The sequence below is a fragment of the Cebidichthys violaceus genome, unplaced genomic scaffold, assembly GCF_023349555.1.
Source record: "Cebidichthys violaceus isolate CVI_PGR_0920_01 unplaced genomic scaffold, fCebVio1.0.p SCAF_12, whole genome shotgun sequence".
Classification (NCBI taxonomy): domain Eukaryota; kingdom Metazoa; phylum Chordata; class Actinopteri; order Perciformes; family Stichaeidae; genus Cebidichthys; species Cebidichthys violaceus.
The window spans coordinates 11515699-11533216 of record NW_027176285.1 but is presented as its reverse complement, the minus strand read 5'-3'; the positions used below and the strand labels follow the sequence as shown (position 1 = coordinate 11533216).

General features: G+C 38.0%; 1 protein-coding gene across 2 annotated transcripts; it reads left to right on the top strand.

The window, feature by feature from the left end:
• The first annotated feature begins 8 nt into the window (after positions 1–8).
• scarb1 (scavenger receptor class B, member 1) lies at positions 9–16949 on the top strand. Of its 2 annotated transcripts, XM_068706361.1 has the most exons (14): positions 9–340; positions 1996–2156; positions 6655–6796; positions 7046–7249; positions 7780–7875; positions 7961–8076; positions 8185–8351; positions 9059–9177; positions 12665–12738; positions 12886–12937; positions 13839–13985; positions 14499–14549; positions 15506–15575; positions 15787–16949. In XM_068706361.1, the coding sequence occupies exons 1-13, from the start codon at positions 221–223 to the stop codon at positions 15572–15574; spliced, it is 1518 nt and encodes a 505-aa protein (XP_068562462.1). In that variant the 5' UTR covers positions 9–220; the 3' UTR covers position 15575; positions 15787–16949. The 2 variants fall into 2 exon arrangements, with proteins under 2 accessions (XP_068562462.1, XP_068562463.1); XM_068706362.1 differs by lacking the exon at positions 14499–14549.
• The last annotated feature ends 569 nt before the right edge of the window (positions 16950–17518 follow it).

The following is a 17518-nucleotide window of genomic DNA, read 5'->3' as shown; positions in this document are numbered from 1 at the left end:
ATAAATGCAGAGACAATATGCAGCCGATAGAATACATCGATCAGAAAGACTACTAATAGCCGGCTGGACCGGAGACTGTCACCTAAAAACGACAGAGTTCAGGTCCGGGACGGTTCTGTAGTCTTTAGCAGTTAGCTAGCTCTAGTTAGCCGGTTAGTAGTCTGTCTTTCTGGACGTAAACAAGCTGCAAACACTGTCCGTCAGCTGTCAATAACGAGCCATGGCAATCAATAAAGCCAAAGTGTCGGTGGGGTTCATAGTGTCCGGTGTGCTCATGGTGTTCTTCGGGACTGTTCTTACTTTTGTGGGACCGATAATCATCGACGACCAGGTGGTGAAGGTAAGCAGCGCGTTCACTCGGGACGTTTAGTACAAAGACTCGTTTTAATGTGCTGGGTCAGGGTTCGTTTCATCGCGTAATCACAGCCGAACGTCTCAAAGGGCTCCAGAGGGCCGCGTGAGCACAACAATACATGATGGAAAGGCGCGTGCATGCAAACAAACTGTTAATAGGTGATAAAATGCATGGAGTCTGGTTACTGTAGAGTGTTTGTGACTTTAACAGAGACATGTGTGCAGCGAGAGGGTGACGTGCTGCTGAGTAGAGCTCAACACTGGGGAGGAAATGCAAAACAAATATTATTTAGTTATTGATTAATTGGTCTATAAGCACTGAATGATATAAGAAATGTCCATCCCAGTGTCTGTCCCAGTGTCTGTCCCAGTGTCTCATCGTTCAAGGTGATGTCTTTTAAATGTCTCGTTTGTCAGTCTAAAATCAAAAGATATTCAGTTTAATATATTTGTTATATTTGAAGAAAAAAACATTTTCTGCCATTTTTGCATTCAAAATTAATTAAAAAAATCGATTAGTTGACTGTTAATGTAGCTTTAATTCATTTGCACAGTACTAAAAATATAAATTACATTAAACAACAGCAGTATTTAAGAGTACAGGAGAGGACAGAAGTGTGAGAGCTTATTCCTGCTTATATTTAATATAAAAACTCAGTATTACTCATCAAACACGACTGAATATCGACACACAAACGAGCAGAAACGTGTAGTAAAAGAAAGAAATAATGTGAAAATATAAGAAGTGTATATACTAAAGTACTTATACTTGTGGTACTTTATGTACATTTAGCTTATAGTACTTAGCTGATATACCTGCACTGAACTTGTAATGCAGTATTTTTAGACTGTGGTATTTCTACTTTTACGTAAAGTAAAAGTAAATCTGAGTACTTCTTAGTACATGCATGTGGTGGGTTTCATGTACTTAAACTTAAAGTTGTATAGCTTTTCTATGTAATTAATACTTAAATACTTTAAATTATACTGCTTTTTACAGATGATATTCAAAAGAGATACTTTGTACTTGAGTAACTAAGTAATATCCACCAGCTCCAGTTGGTAGATTATGAGGATTTGTTGCCTTCTCTCTGTTTTTATATGATTATAAACTGAACACCTTTTTAAAGTTTTTGAGTGTTGGTCAGACGAAGAGACGTGTGAAGATGGTTTCTGAGATTTAATGAACCAAACGTTTGATTAAAGGAAAAGAAGTGAGAAGAAGTCACATGATCTGTCTACTCTTACTTACTTATTTACATCTCTCTTTCAGGATAAAAACATATTCTTGGGATCAGATGTGATGCTGAATTAAGGAATTAAAACCACGTAATCAAGATTAACTTTTCTTTGTTTTTTAACTGAATCTAATTCTTTGTTTTACGTCTCTTCATGTCGAGTTCTGCTGGTTCTCACTTCTTAATGTGAAGATTTGATGCTTTTCTTTAATATTTTTTTATAATAAATGTCTTTTGGAGTTTTTTGGGGGGATTGTCGGTCGAGTAAAATAAGAGACGTTTCACTATTTTTTGTCGTTTTCTGAGAAAGCATTGAATATAATACAATAATGTATCATTACATCCCTTCTTCTTCTTCTTCTTCTTCTTCTTCTTCTTCTTCTTCTTCTTCTCATGATTTCAGAACACGGTGATCGACCCGAAGAACGAGATGTCCTACACCATGTGGAAGGACGTCCCGGTGCCGTTCTTCATGTCCGTCTACTTCTTCAACGTCCTGAACCCCAAAGAGATCCTGAATGGAGAGAAGCCCATGGTGGAGCAGAGAGGACCCTTTGTGTACAGGTGCTCACTTTAGACTTCATCAAGTCTTTAGAAACTCACACATGCTTTTATTTAAAAAAAAAATAAAATAAAACGATAAAAAACAGTTAAACATTTTTTTTATAAATAAATAAATAAAATAAAATAAATTAATAAAAAAACAATACAAATAATTGAAGAAACAGCTAAATAAATAAATAAAAATAAATAAATAATACAAATAATTAAAGAAACAGCAAAATAAAATATATATATATAAATAAATTAAAAACCACATACACACATACATGCCCATATACCTACATATCCATATACACAATTGTCTTCTTTTTTTTAACTTATTGCATCCCTTAAAAACCAAACTGACCATAAGCAGCTGGATTGAAGGAGCCCAGATGTGTCTTCATGTTTGTTTGGACCACTTTCAGGAACACTATGTGCTCCACATGCAATATGTAGGTCAAGTCTACATGCCTGTAATTGAGTTTCCTCTGTACCTCAGTGGGACGTACTCCAAGTATCGTTGCATAATGATTCCATATGGTGAACGAGGGGGAACTTTAGGGGGCCGAGTGTTCTCTAGAAACAATACGCCATCCTTACATCGCCCTAGATTATTATGTAGTAGAGGTATGTAAAGTAAAAGTTGTAACACGATGATTTCATAACTCTCCTTCTTGCTTACTTCAGAGAATCTTCAGAGTAACTTTCAGTTAATTTCCAATGTTCAAAGGAACAGTAATGTTCTTAAGTGTCTTTAGGTTGCACATTTTTAGGAGTCATTGCATTTAAAAAGCTTCTCCTTGAAGGATGTAATGTTCATTGATTGTTCTTATATGTAGAAGACTCAAACAGACAACACGTCTCTCTATACAGAGCTGCAGGGATGATGGATTTTTAGAAGTTAGCATCACACTGGTTCTCTCCACAATAAACCAGGAGACAACCTGAAGAGTGAAGTCAGAGCTTCATGTGTTAAAGCTGCATTCTCTCTAGTGTCCATCAGGGGGCGACTCCTCTGGTTGTATAGAAGTCTATGAGAAAATGACTCTACACTGGCGTTAAACACAGACTTTATTTCAGACTTCTAAACAAAAACACTTCTAGACGAGGGAACAGGAAGTGTAAATTGCTGACTCATGTCTGGGTTTTAGGACTCGTTCCTGCGGCCCATTGTTTCCTCAAGAAGTTTATCTTTAAAAACACAAAGTTTCGTAAGTGATCTACTGAAACAGCTGCTCACTGTAGTTTTTATTGGCGGATGAATCCACATTTAGGGCTCTAGTGAGTGTTTGTGGCAGAAGGATATAAAAAAAACTTTAAATTTACAGAATAACATCTAAATCTTCATTCTTACATTTAAAAAGAAAAGAATTTCTTTCAGGATTCATATTCATGGCTTCAGCCCATGTTTGGGGAAATCAATGGATAAATGTATTAATATTTTATTAATATATAAAAGCAGTTTTTAATGGATTATCTGCTCAGTTTAAGTTGTTTTTAAGAGATAATAATCCCATAAAAAGCATCATGGAAGCCATTCCACCTTAACTGACAAGTTAATGCTCTTTTAAGGTATTCATTAAGGGATGGCTTCATGTTATTGGGTCAATTTAAAGACTTTGTTACGCTTAAAAATGCCCTTTAATTGTGTTAATAATCTCTTAGAAATATGAATATAACAATGCATTAATTATCCCCTTAAAATCCCATTAAAAATACCTAATTTACATCAGTATTCATTTTCAGCAATGGTTTCTCAAACGGGATGAAATAGTGCATTTGTTGGGGACTATTTTCAGCGGCGGATGAATCCACATTTGGTGCAACGTTGATGTGTTTTTAAACGGAGCTCTAGAGGAAGAAGAGACATCTGGCCTGTTAGGAAACACGTTCTCTCAGAGACACATTGAATAATCTCATCAGTCAGAGAGTTCAGAGGTCTAATTATCCTCCTGGTGTTAAGTAAGCTCGTCTTATCTAATCTGGTCCGCGCTGTTTTTCGTAATGTTTGCTGTAATGGCCTCCAAATAAGGTCAGCTGATTAGGCGCTGTAATGTTTATGTGATCATTTGTTTGACAGTAGAAGACGTTTTTACGAAGTTTAGTCTCAGTGCGCTTCTTAAGTTTAACCAGTATGAGCCGTGTGTAAAATGCACTGATGTTATTGATAATAACATAAAGACTCTTTAAAATAATTGCTGAAATATTTAATTTGAAGTTAAAGATACTTTTTTTTACTTTTCAAAGTTGTCAAAAGTTTAATGTTGTCTTACTTTGTTTAAGTAATAATAAAAATACTCAAATACAAATTTCAGTCAGTACTGAGAAAGTTTTTGTACTTTCACCACATTTAGCGAAACAGTTTCTGTTCTTCTTCCTCTCGTCTAATCTTATCTACCTTCATCCTCTTATCCCATCACTGTATCACATTCGTAGTACAACGTGTACTTTGATACAGAGGACGGAGGTTTGGTTTCAGAAGCGTGGTGACACACGATTACATACAATATCATAATAATGTTATAACAATAGAATAATGGTGGTAAAATAATAAAAATGCATAATTTCAGCAACAAGGCTGAAGTGATTTACATAAAATATAAACTACAAAGGAAACATGTTATAGAAGGACATTTTAAATACAATTTAAAAACACTTAAGAGCAAAGAGAATAGAACATATTACTAGTATTAAATAGAAGAATAAAAGCTACAGAGCTGTTTAATAAATCAAGTCTTCAGCCTTGATTTAAAAGAAGTGAGAGCTGCAGTTTTCTGGGAGTTAGTTCCAGATATTTGGTTTTTATTTGGAGCATAAACCGTGTTTGAGGACAGAAAGCAGAGCTAATGGTTCATAACGCAGCAGAAGATGAGACATAAATCAGATCAATACGATCAATACTTTGAGGGACAGGAAGCCGATGTAAAGATCTCTGAGCTGGAGCGATGTGATGGAGTCTGCTGCAGATGAATGCCTGCATCCCGTTTTTACAAATCCTGCTGAGACAGAAGTCCTTTCATCAGTGATGTATATTGTTAAGGTGATAGATGTCTGACTGTAATTGTCTGTCGACGGCCGCTGATAAACGCCTTCAGCATTCAGAGAGCCGATCAATAACAGCTTGTTTCTGCTCTTCAGACGGTTGCTTTATTTCACCATTTGTGCAGAACCTCCGGTTCTATAAAGTGAAGTCAAAGCTTCATGTGTTAAAGCTGCATTCTCTCTAGTGTCCATCAGGGGGCGACTCCTCTGGTTGTATAGAAGTCTATGAGAAAATGACTCTACGTCTCTCTTGATTTATTACCTCAGTAAACATTGTAAACATGAGTTTATGGTCTCAATCTCTAGTTTCAAGTCTTCTTCAATACAGCATGATGTTCATTTAGTAAATTATGGTCCATTTAGAGTCAAACAGACCATAAAGCAGGGTATGCTTTAGGGGCGGGGCTACACAGTGATTGACAGGTCTCTACCAGAGACGTATACAGTGTCTCTACGTCACTCCTCCTCAGTCCAGATATGGTCACTTCCTGTTCACTTGTTGCAAAAAAACAAGATGGTGACGGCCTTTATAAGCAAACAGGAATTTAGAATCACTGGTTTCCACAATGGGATTCTTTGATTGTATTTTTGAATATTAGTTTTTTAAATCTCTGAACTCGAGGCTCCAAAACGTCCACAAACCAACAGGTGACGTCAAAATGACTCCCGGCTTTTTAAACTGTGATTGTGTGCAGTTTGGCTGTGAGAGATGCCGTCGGTAGCTTCTCCTGCAGCCTTTCACAGATCGCTCAGCTCCTCGCCTGCAGTGTGGAGTTAAGAGGTTATCCAGGTTATCAGACAGAGAAGACCTGTTGGAGATAATGTCAGCTGGTTGCATCACAAAAACAATGTTATGTAAAGGCTTTGTCCATAAAACCGTCTCCAGTTTCCTGCACAGATGCCTGAATACTTATTAATAGATAATGTTGTGTTTGCATCTCAACTACAAAGAGCTCTGAGCTTTACTTCTTATTCTAAATGTCAATGTGAATATCCTGGAGGAAGTTAAATAGAAAATACGATGCTGATTTATTTATACTGCACATTTCAAAGTGCTTACATCGAAACCCAAATGTGTGATGAACGCTTGAGTCAACTAAAAAACAAACAAATCCAAGCTTAAAATGGTGATAATACGTCAAAATCTTTCTTGTTTCTTGCAAAAAAATAGACTGTTTACTTCTACCATGATTTCCACAGAGGTGCAGGACTTTTATATATCATAGTGTATATTATATGTATTGCTGTGAAAAACAAGACCACAGTGAGTAAAATGGGACAAGTGCAAATAACACTCTGTTTGGTGTCAGAGAGTTAGAAACAATAAGCAATAAAAAAAAGTGTATCAATATTTTTGTGAGCTCAGATCTTCTCTCATTTGGACATTAATAGGAACATGTTCAGACAGACCTCGGTACGACAAAAGTATGATTTTTAATTTTTTTATTTTTTTTTTTTATTTTCTGCTTTTCAGAAAACGCATCCAGAAGGACAACATCACGTTTCACGCTAACGGGACGGTTTCCTACCGAGAGTACAGGCGGTACTTCTTCGAGCCGTCCATGTCTGTAGGGAACGAGTCCGAAGTCGTCACCATTCCGAACATGTTGGTGCTGGTAAGACTTCATTTCTGCTGCGTCATCATCGATACACGTTCTCTAGTGCAGTGATTCTCAAAGTGGGGTCCACTTTTCTGTTAAGTTTTACTTGCAGCAGATTTAATTGATTTGTGGGTATTTTGTGTTGAGATGGTGCAAATATATTTAATACATAAATACTGTATGTCTAATATCCTTCTTACACATTTCTCTTGTTTGTCTTGTTTTCTACATTTTTTACTCACATCTGTTTTTGTTTTTTTTCAGGGCGCATCAATCATGATGGAAAACCTTCCATTCGCGGTGCGTTTAATGATCAGCGCCACCTTCAAGACCTTCAACGAGGGGCCGTTCCTCACCAAGACGGTGGGGGAGCTGATGTGGGGTTATGACAGCGGGCTGGTGGACTTCCTCAATAAATACCTGCCCGGCATGCTGCCCTCCACGGGCAAATTTGGACTCTTTGCTGAAGTGAGTGTTTGAAGTGGTTTGTGAAGTCCAGTTTTAACACCCCCCCCCCCCCCCGATGTCAGAGAGAAAAATATGTGAGGAAAGTTCAAAGAATGAAGTTATTTCACACGTCAAAATGAGGCGCATGCACGCTGAAACCGCTTTCATTCTGAGCGAATGTTCATTCTGCAAAAACAATGTCGTGAAAACGGCGTGTTTCCATCGCTGTCAATTTAGTCATGTGACGAGGAACAACCAATTAAAGCCGGCAGATGTCTTTTATTTCTTCTGTAAATACATGAAGTTAACCCGGAGCTTTACAATCTGTCACCTTTTCAGTCCAACGACGTCACAACATGTGAAAAGTGAGAATTTGCTGTTTTTCTCTGTTTTATCTCTCTCGATTTATTACCTCAGTAAACATTGATTGAATATTTTTGGGTTTTTGACACGTCAAATAATAATAATAATTTTAAAATGTCATCTTGTGCTCTGTGTGCATAATAAGCTTGTGCATTAAGAAGTGTTCAAAACTGTGTCTTTTTATTTAGTTCAACAACTCCAACACCGGCCTGTTCACCATCCACACGGGACAGGACGACATCAGGAAAGTCCACAAAGTGGACTCGTGGAACGGCCTGACGAAGGTGACGCCTCCACGCCTGCAGGTTTTACTGTGAGAGCTCTTCTTCTACTTTCACATGTGACCCACTGTCGTCTCTGTTGTTGCAGCTGAGCAACTGGAAGACTCCTCAGTGCAACATGATCAACGGAACAGCTGGACAGTTGTGGCCTCCCTTCATGACCAGAGAGAGCACTTTGCCTTTCTACAGCCCAGACGCTTGCAGGTAAACCTCTCTGTCTGTCTCTGTCTCTGTCTCCGTCTCTGTCTCTCTGTCTCCGTCTCCGTCTCTCTGTCTCTTTCTGCATCCTCAGATCTCTTTGTGTTGTTTCAGATCTCTGGAGCTTGTTTACCAGCGAGATGGAGAGATGAAGGGTATCCCTCTGTTTCGATACGTCGCTCCCAAAACCATGTTCGCCAACGGGACGGATTACACTCCCAACGAGGGCTTCTGCCCCTGCAGACAGTCGGGTCTGCTGAACGTCAGCAGCTGCCGACACAGTGAGTCAAACAGGTTCTGAATTTAAGCAATCTCTGAACCCCAAAAACCCAGCAGCAGCAGGATTGAAAAGCATGTTTTCATTTTCATTATCGTCATATTTTCATCTTTCCGATGGTCTTTGAACACATCATATGTGACGAACGCTTCCGTCAGAAAATTCTGATATTTCATCAAAAACATTTTATTCTACATGTTCTCATTTAAAATAAAGCTTACTGCTTAAAGTTTACTTTAACCAGATTGTGTAAAAACATTAACTTGTGAGCTCCTCAGTGAAACTATGAAGTCATGATTGATTCATCTGAGACCAACAGTCATGTGACAACAAATCAGAGAAACTTTGACTGAACTTCAGGAAGTGAACGAGGAGAGGAGAGGAGAGGAGAGGCTGGAGACATGTCAATAGTTTCATATTTAAAACATGATTGATGTTATTCTGTGTTATTCTGCACTAAAGACATGTTTGTGTGTGTGTGTGTGTGTGTGTGTGTGTGTGTGTGTGTGTGTGTGTGTGTGTGTGTAATGCGTGTTGTTTTGTTTTTTTACTTGCTCACTTATTTACTTTTTTAAGAAAAAGTTGTTATGTCTCACAAATTTGTTTTCAACCTCTAGTTTCGACACCTGAGATTAATAAAAAAGTGCAAAAATAGCAACAACAAATACTTTAAGTGAAATGACTTTGTTTCTATTTGTTTCTTGTTTCCAGACTCTCCGGTCTTCATCTCTCATCCTCACTTCTTTAATGCCGATCCTGTGCTGCTGGACTTCGTTCAGGGCCTCAAACCAACAGAGGACAAGCACGGCCTCTTCATAGACATCCATCCAGTGAGCGCACACACACACACACACACACACACACACACACACACACACACACACACACACACACACACACACACACACACACACACACTTCCTGTTGACTCCCTACACACATCGATGGCATGAAAAAGATTCATTGATACGCCTCCTCAAGGTCTATAAAATAAATTTAGAAAAACTTTTGGTGATGCCAAAAGAGTCCAACTCCATTGTTTTCATAATTTGTTCCCTCTAAACTTACATTCAAATGTCAACCTTTGTGTCTTTCCTGTCGTTGATACACAGACGTGATTCCTGTAACCGTAATGCGAAAACTGTGCATTTTCAAAACAGAAATCCTTTGAATTATAAGTAAATAATCACACAAAATATGTTTGTATCCCCCCAAATAATGCAAATTATTTATAAAAAAATACATCCTCTCTAAAATGTATTACAAATCACATCTGATCGGTTTCATTTATGAGTCATCAGAAAGGTTTTACAGGAAGATGAGAGCGGTATTTTGATATATACCAGGAGATACAGTTAGCACTTAATTGCAGATTTAACGATCTGTGTTGTAAACCAGAGGAATTGCTTGAAGCTGAACTTGCAGGTGAGAGACGAGGCTTCAGGGGACATAAGGCGGCTTGAGGCGCGGTGGTTGTCTTCACTGATCACGTATCACAGACCTGCAATCTTTGTGTTGTTTGTCATTATCAAGGGAGAGTTTTTAATCTTCCTGTCAACACAAACTGAAGAATCTCTGGTCGACCGTGGGTGAAGGGTCGCGTCTGATTATTCTGTGTCAACGCATTCTTTCGTTCTATAAAGGATCAACATGTGTCCAAAAACCTCTAGACTTGTGTTATATATTTAGTTGAGTTATGTACTTGTATCATCCAAAATGTTTCCAACAATTTTAAAACCAGAAAAATCCGTAATTTTAATCAAGGAAACGGTGCGTTTCATTCGGTCGCCTGTCAGTGGCGTCATATCAGCGCTGTGGTTTTCTGGCAGAAGTTTTAAGCCACATTTGTACGACACATTTTTGGAGGATTTTAGTCGTCGGATGTCTGGATCTTAAGTTATCAGAGCTAAAAACTGCTTTATGCAGTGTTTTTACTGTTTGTTTTGTTTTTATCTCCGGGTTTGATTGTTTTTTGGAGAGGAGGAGACCTCTGCAGATCTCCTGAACGTCTGGATCTTAAGTCATCAGATAATCAAGCTGAGCTAACGTTAGCATCAGCTCGGCTCTCAGCTCCTCCAGGACGTACCGCGTCCTCAGAACAGAGACGCAGAAACACCGATTTCTTTAACGTGAAAGCTGCTTTTTTTTTTCAGTGTTTTTAATCAGAGAAAATTACAAATTGAGTGTTAAAGTATCTTATCTAAATATAATATCCAAACGATCTTCCAAACACGTCTCAATACAGCGTCTCCAAACTTATGTTGATCTATGTTTTATATATTTAATGTAAAATTAATTAAACTACAGATTCATGAATGTTCATATATCAGATTATTTGTACCAAAGCTGGTGTTTGTTGGTGTTGACCTGCTGCCGATAATGTAGTAAACTGTGAGGAGGAGGTTTGAAGTTAATGTTTGTTAAAGTCTCTAAATTAACTTGATGATACCTGATTTTTATTGCTGTTTGTTCTGTGTGAACTGTTGGCTGCAAACCTGCGGCGTGATAAGGTAATTGGAAATTGGACTATTTCTCCGTAATTGCAGTTGTCTGAGAATTAAGGGTTGTTAGAAAATGCTCTATGGCTCCAATAAAAAAATACATCAGGTAACAGCTCGTATAAAAAGATTCCAAGAAGAAAAGAGCATGAATCGAGCGACGTGTAGATTGATATCACATTAATGATTGAGGGATTTTATGAAGCCATTTCAAACGTTGAAGGGAAAAACGTTGAGCCACACTGGGTGTGTGAGCGTCACACTACAGATTCCTGATGTGTCTACGTCATTTAAAGCACATTTGAATGACATATTATCTAATTTATAGATGAATTTATAAGGAAAGAAATGTACCCTCTTGACTTCATGAGCATCTCTGTATTGTGACTACTAGACGTGTGATCTTCTCATCACGTGCTTTGGTGCATTGTTGGTCTCTTCAAACACTTTTACGGTCAGAATTCGTGGCTGAGATCTCCAAAAAAAGCTCTGAAAAGTGGCGGAAGTTAGCGTCCGGGTGTCGTGTTTCCATCACTGCCGATCGTTCTTCGTCATGGGAATGAATGTTGACTGTGATTATTTCCCTCTGACGACAAAAGCCAGATGTTAGCGGGTTTCTAGTCCTTTTGGGAAAGAGACTTCTGCTTCTTCCTCACAACAGAAAACAAAAAACCCATCTGTTTAGGTTGGTGTTTTTAATTGTTCCGGTCTTTCTTCAGCAACGTTAAGTTGCACGACAAGTTCAGAACGGGACATGAAGCAGGAAAATGCATCGCAGGTGTTACAAAGAGAACGAGACAGGAAGTCATTAAGCTTCTGAACAAAGTCACTGGAGGGTTTTTGAAGGTTTACAACTCTTGTGAGAAAGTCACTCTCTATTGTGCAGCCTGGAGAACACACACAGGAAGTGTCCATCTCAAACAAACTCCATGACCACAATCCACTTCTCACCGTATATGTGACGTATTATTATTATTATTATTATTATTATTATTATTATTCTGGAGGAGCTTCAGTGTTTCTCTCTTTAACCGTAGGAAACATTTCCGGGGCACATTGTTTGTGGTTTCTCTGGTTTCTCTGTCTCACATTACACCAAACTTTACACTTTCATTCCTCTTTCTACAGAGGGGTTTGTTCACACAGCATTCAGAGACTCATTTATACAACAGTCATTAATAAAAACATGGAGGAAATTATATTTAATAAGATAATGCCTCATTTGCATATTTAAACATCACATTTTAGAAAACTTGTAATACAAAAGATCATCGTCTTAATGTCAGTAGTGAACTGGTGAAGTTTCATGGTGATATCTATGAGTTCGTTTTTTGAATGTCTGTACTTTAACTAAACGTCTCTTTAAAGGACGTTTTCTCTAAATGACTTTTTCCTCAGACTCTGATCCAGAAATCTCCACTTCAGTAGCTCTGACATACACCAAACTTTACACTTTCATTCCTCTCTATGTTCTGAAGCTTTCTACAGAGGGGTTTGTTCACTCAGCAGTCAGAGACTCATTTATACTACATTTATTAATAAAAACATGGAGGAAATGGATATTTTTTGGGCGGTATTTTATGGCGTGGTACAAAGACGGTAGGAAGAACAGTGGAAAAAGTTTGGCGGTTAAAACTGGAAGACAAAAGAGTGAATCGTTGTCTAAAATCTTCAAAGGGATCGCTCCCACATGAGGATTTCCTTCTTTTGTGTACCATGTTTGGTTACATGGGAACATTTCTTTATTGAGCGTATATAGAATACGTTGTTTTTGAAGTCTTTCCTTATTGCTCTCTGAGATGTGATCGTGTCGTTGCAGCTGACGGGCGTCCCTCTGAACGTGTCCATCCGTCTGCAGCTCAACCTCTACATGAAGAGAGTGTCGGCCATCACGTAAGGAAGTTCGTCCCCAGAGCTCCGTCAAACGCTCATCGTGTATTGTGTTTATTCATCGTTTGATATCAAAAGGCTGGAGGCTACTTCCTGCTTTTCTTCAGCGCTGACGTGGAGTGTTTTTATTTCATTTCTTTGTCCTTGTAGAGAAACTGGTAAGATTGCTGAGGTGGTGATGCCGATGATCTGGTTCGAGGAGGTGAGTTGTCTTTTTATTGAAATATAACTCGAGTCATCAAAGTTTTTAAAAGTTCTTACTGTCTGTTTCTTTCTTGCAGTATTTCACAGTATTTGCTTCAGTTTCCTCAATATTTGTAAAAAGACAAAATGTTGCAACTCATTAATAAACCTGGTGCAGCAACGTTCGTATGAGCATCACGACGTTTCAAAATAAAACGATCAAACTAATTCTCTTTATAACAGTCGGGTCATTTTATCAATATTCTACAAATGGCAAAGAGCAGAAAAGGGAAATGTTTGCAGAATTCTGCATTTAAACATAAAATAATTTTTGAAAACTTATATAAAGATAATTCATAATCAGACTTAAGTGTTTCTGTTCTGTTTCGACCACAAAGAGACGTCGAACCTCAGATATTTACATCTTTTTAAGTTTACTCATGAAACAAATTAGTGCTGGAAGATGAATTCAGATCTTTTACTTGAATTTAATATAAAAATACTTTGTTAGATTTTACGTATTGGCATCAAAATATACTTAAATTACCAAAACTACAAGTACTCATTATGCAAAATCGACCCTGTCAAAATATGTATAAATATTACATGTTGTTAGATTATAATTATTGATGCATTAATAAGTAAAGTATTTAAAGCTGTCAAATAAATGTAGTGGAGACATTTGTGTAGTAGAGGAGAAAATGCATATACTTGGGTAAAGTACAAGTACATCAAAATTGTACTTGTGTGAATGTACTTGGTTACCATCCTACACGGTCAGAATAGATAATAATAATAATAATAATAATAATAATAATAATAATAATAGAAAGAAGCTTTTGTTCATGTGTGTGTGTGTGTGTGTGTGTGTGTGTGTGTGTGTGTGTGTGTGTGTGTGTGTGTGTGTGTACCTCCTGCAGAGCGGCTACATAGACGGACCCATCCTCACTACGTTCCACACCAACCTGGTGGTTCTCCCGGCTGTGATGGACTACATGCAGTACGGCTTCATCGCCCTCGGCCTGGCCACCATACTCATCGCCTCCCTGGTGCATCACAAAGTGAAGGTAGTGTGTGTGTGTGTGTGTGTGTGTGTGTGATGCATGTAGCATGTCGCACAGTGACGCATGTTCACCCGCTAAAAAAAGGAGAGACTGAAGTTTGTATGTATTTTAGACACCGAAAAGAGAAAACACAAATTTAAGAGTTCAAAGTCACACAATCCTCGTCCGACGGTCTCATACGACAGACGAGACAGAACGTGATAGTTGGTGATCTTTAGAAGTGTTGGTCGGTGGATTTTGTAACCTTTTGGCTAGCTGTTTCCCTCTGTTTCCAGTCTTTGTGCTAAGCTAAGCTACGCCCTGGCTAACCCTATATTATTTAAGCTGTCAGCATGTCCCCCGTCACTTCAGTTACTCTTGATGTTGTATAAATACCGTGAATCAGCCGGTTCATGAGTGTTTTTATGGTCTGGTAGCGGCTCCTTGAGTCACATGACCCGTTTGCTAAGAGCTAAACGTTTAGTTTTTAAGAAGAGAAATTGGTTCAAAGTGTGTTCTGATGCTTTATGTTTGCAGAGGTCTCGTTCACATGTGACGATGACTTCCACGGGAGAAGACAACCCTGCAGTTAGTAAAACAACCTGACCTCTGACCTCAATCATTTAGTAACTCATGACTGATTAAATCACTTGATTTATAACTGCAGTGATCTGACTTGATTTCTATTTTTCTTCACGATGAATCAGAATATTTGTAATTTCTTCTAAATTCTTGGAATTTAATTTATTATAATTTTTTGTTGTTGTTGTTGTTGTTGTTGTTAAAACCACTCTAATTAAACATTAATTCTAATTTATTTAGTGAAATGTTTAACATCCTCTCTGCAGTTTCTATTATTCTTTTTTAATTTTCAAGACTTTTTATTTTTTCAAAACTCACATAAAAATTCACCGGATTACTTTTTTAAATGTGAATTTCTATTTATTTTTTTAAATCATCTATGATATTGAACTAAATATATATTTTTGCACAGCTGCTTGGACAATATGAGCATTATGAATATGTCAGTTATGTCTATTTAATAGAAGAAACAACATATCGATTCGTTTAGGAATCAGTCGGTGTTTGCAGCTAACGCCTCCCGTTCAATGTGAGAACAGACGTCTGAAGCGTTTTTATATTTTAACATTTTTGCCGCTGGGATGATGTCATGGCTGATTACAGCCGGTCCAGCTCTCGTGTTTTTGGGGAAGTATAGAAAGAATTGACTTTGCTGCATGATAATCGCTCCATTAAAACAGCTGCTTACAGATTAAACTGTTTGATTACGATCAGAAGACACTGAACTAACCAATCACAGTTAACAGCATGAGCTCATCCATTATGACTCCTTGCATGGATTCTAATGTCCACAATCTAAAATATAACTTATCTCACCACCAGTCAGACCAGCAGAAACTTCCTGCTATTATTATTATTATTATTATTATTATTATTATTATTATTATTAATAATAATAATAATAATAATAATAATAATAATAATAATAACAATAACAATATGACAATGTTGTCTTCTTTTAGGTCTCCAATGAAGAGCGGGTAAAAGGCGCTCATGACCATGAAACAAAGAAGAAGTATATCAATAATTAAGGTGGGTGCACACATTAATATCGTGTATTTATGGAAGGATGAGGAGTCGGGCACATTTCCTGATTTAAGTTTGTACAGGAAGCACACGAGCACTGAGACGCTGTCTGCTTGAGACGGTTTCCTTTAATCTGGTGTTCAGCTCGCGTCTGTTTCAGTCTTTTATCTTCTGAACGCTTCCTAACGCTCCGTCTCTCTTCTGCTCCTCAACGCAGAGAAGTGAATGTGAAGAGGACGACACATCAGCTTCAACCGCGAGGAGAGACCCTCTACTAAAAGATGACATGGACTGACAAACGCACAAACGCGCACAAACACACACACACACACACACACACACACACACACACACACACACACACACACACACACACACACACACACACACACGGTGTTGTGGACTCACTGGCGTTATTCCAGTACCTTGAACTGAAACACTGATGCACATGTTTCATTGGATGAAGAGATGTTTTATTCTTCTGTAAAGTTGTTGACACACTCGATGTCTCGCTTTCACGTCGTCAGATGTGTCGGGATTGAGGCCGTTTTATCTGTTGCCGTGGTTACACTTGTCTTTTTTTTTTTTAATGCGACTTTTGTGATCGGATGCGTCGGATCAGAACTCCGCTGTGCGGAGACTTTCGTTTGATAAATTGTCCACATTGTGTCCAAATCGTCCGCATTATGTCCAAATCGTGTCCCCATTGTGTCCGCATTGTGTTCAAATCGTGTCCAAATTGTGTCCAAATCGTGTCCCCATTGTGTCCAAATCGTGTCCCCATTGTGTCCGCATTGTGTTCAAATCGTGTCCGCATTGTGTCCAAACCTCACTGAGATCTGAACTCACTGTGATCCAGTCTACTTTGCCAAGAGGTCTGGTTGATCCTGGAGCGTACAGAATTGACAGTTAATGCGTTGAAAAGACGAGTGTAACCACGACTTCTTGAAGACGGAACGAGTGAAGACGATCTTTTTTGTACAAAGAACTCAGTATTGGATGTAACTGCGCTGATTGGGAACATTTTATAGTGTTTGTCTCCTCAGTAGCAGCAGATGTTTACTATTGTAGTTTCTACATCAACAACAAGGGAACTCACGGGCAGAGAAAGCTGACTGTTGGTGAACTGAACTTTACTACCGACGTGCCTTTGATCGAGGTGGAAACTCTCGTCTCACTGACCTCCAGGTCCTTGTATTTCATGTCATCTCAGGATCGCAGAATTCAAACTGAAGCCTCAAACACTCTTCTTCTGTAAAGGTGTGAATGCATTTCTTGAAATGGAGATGAATGATGACGTTTGACGTCTAAATGCCTCCATTTATTATGTGAATGAATGAATGAAGAGAAACATAGAGGTAATAAATGTTTTAAATCCTATTCGTGAACGTGTGATCTCGTTTTTTTTGTGCTTTTAGATGTATGAAAATGAGATGGTGCAAAAGGTGGAAGTCAAGAGTATGTGAAGTAGCTTTATGTACAACGTGGTCGTTGATATGGTTTCTATACAGCCGTCCTTCATAAAATGCTCCTTCTGAAACTCTTCAACGTTTGTTGATCGTCTCTATTTTCATATTGCAGAATGTTTGTTTTTTACCTCCTGACCTTTGATCAGATGGAGACAATTAAAAATCAATACACATATCTTGTGCTTTGTCATTAAGTTTTCAACAGACTGTAGTAAATATTAACTCACTTTAACGATGTTTTCTGCAAACTTAAAGTTGGACTGTGTGAAGTGTGAGAATTATCATCTACAGTTCTGCGAAGCGTTTTTAGGTCTAAATTACGTTTTGCAGCCTTCTCTTCGCAATCTGAAAGAAATTCTGCTAAAATAAATCTAAAGTTTTATTCAATATAATGTGCAATATTACTTTGAAAATATTACGCTCAATATCTGGCACAATATTACTTCTATTTCCGTATCTTTTAGGCATTGGTGTCTGTAT

What these genes read in the sequence shown, in the direction of transcription:
- scarb1 (XM_068706361.1), top strand. Translation starts at nt 221, where the DNA reads ATGGCAATCAATAAAGCCAAAGTGTCGGTGGGGTTCATAGTGTCCGGT. An exon ending in AATTTGGACTCTTTGCTGAA is followed by an intron (nt 7,250 to 7,779) that starts GTGAGTGTTTGA and finishes CTTTTTATTTAG; the next exon opens with TTCAACAACTCCAACACCGG. An exon ending in TACAGCCCAGACGCTTGCAG is followed by an intron (nt 8,077 to 8,184) that starts GTAAACCTCTCT and finishes GTGTTGTTTCAG; the next exon opens with ATCTCTGGAGCTTGTTTACC.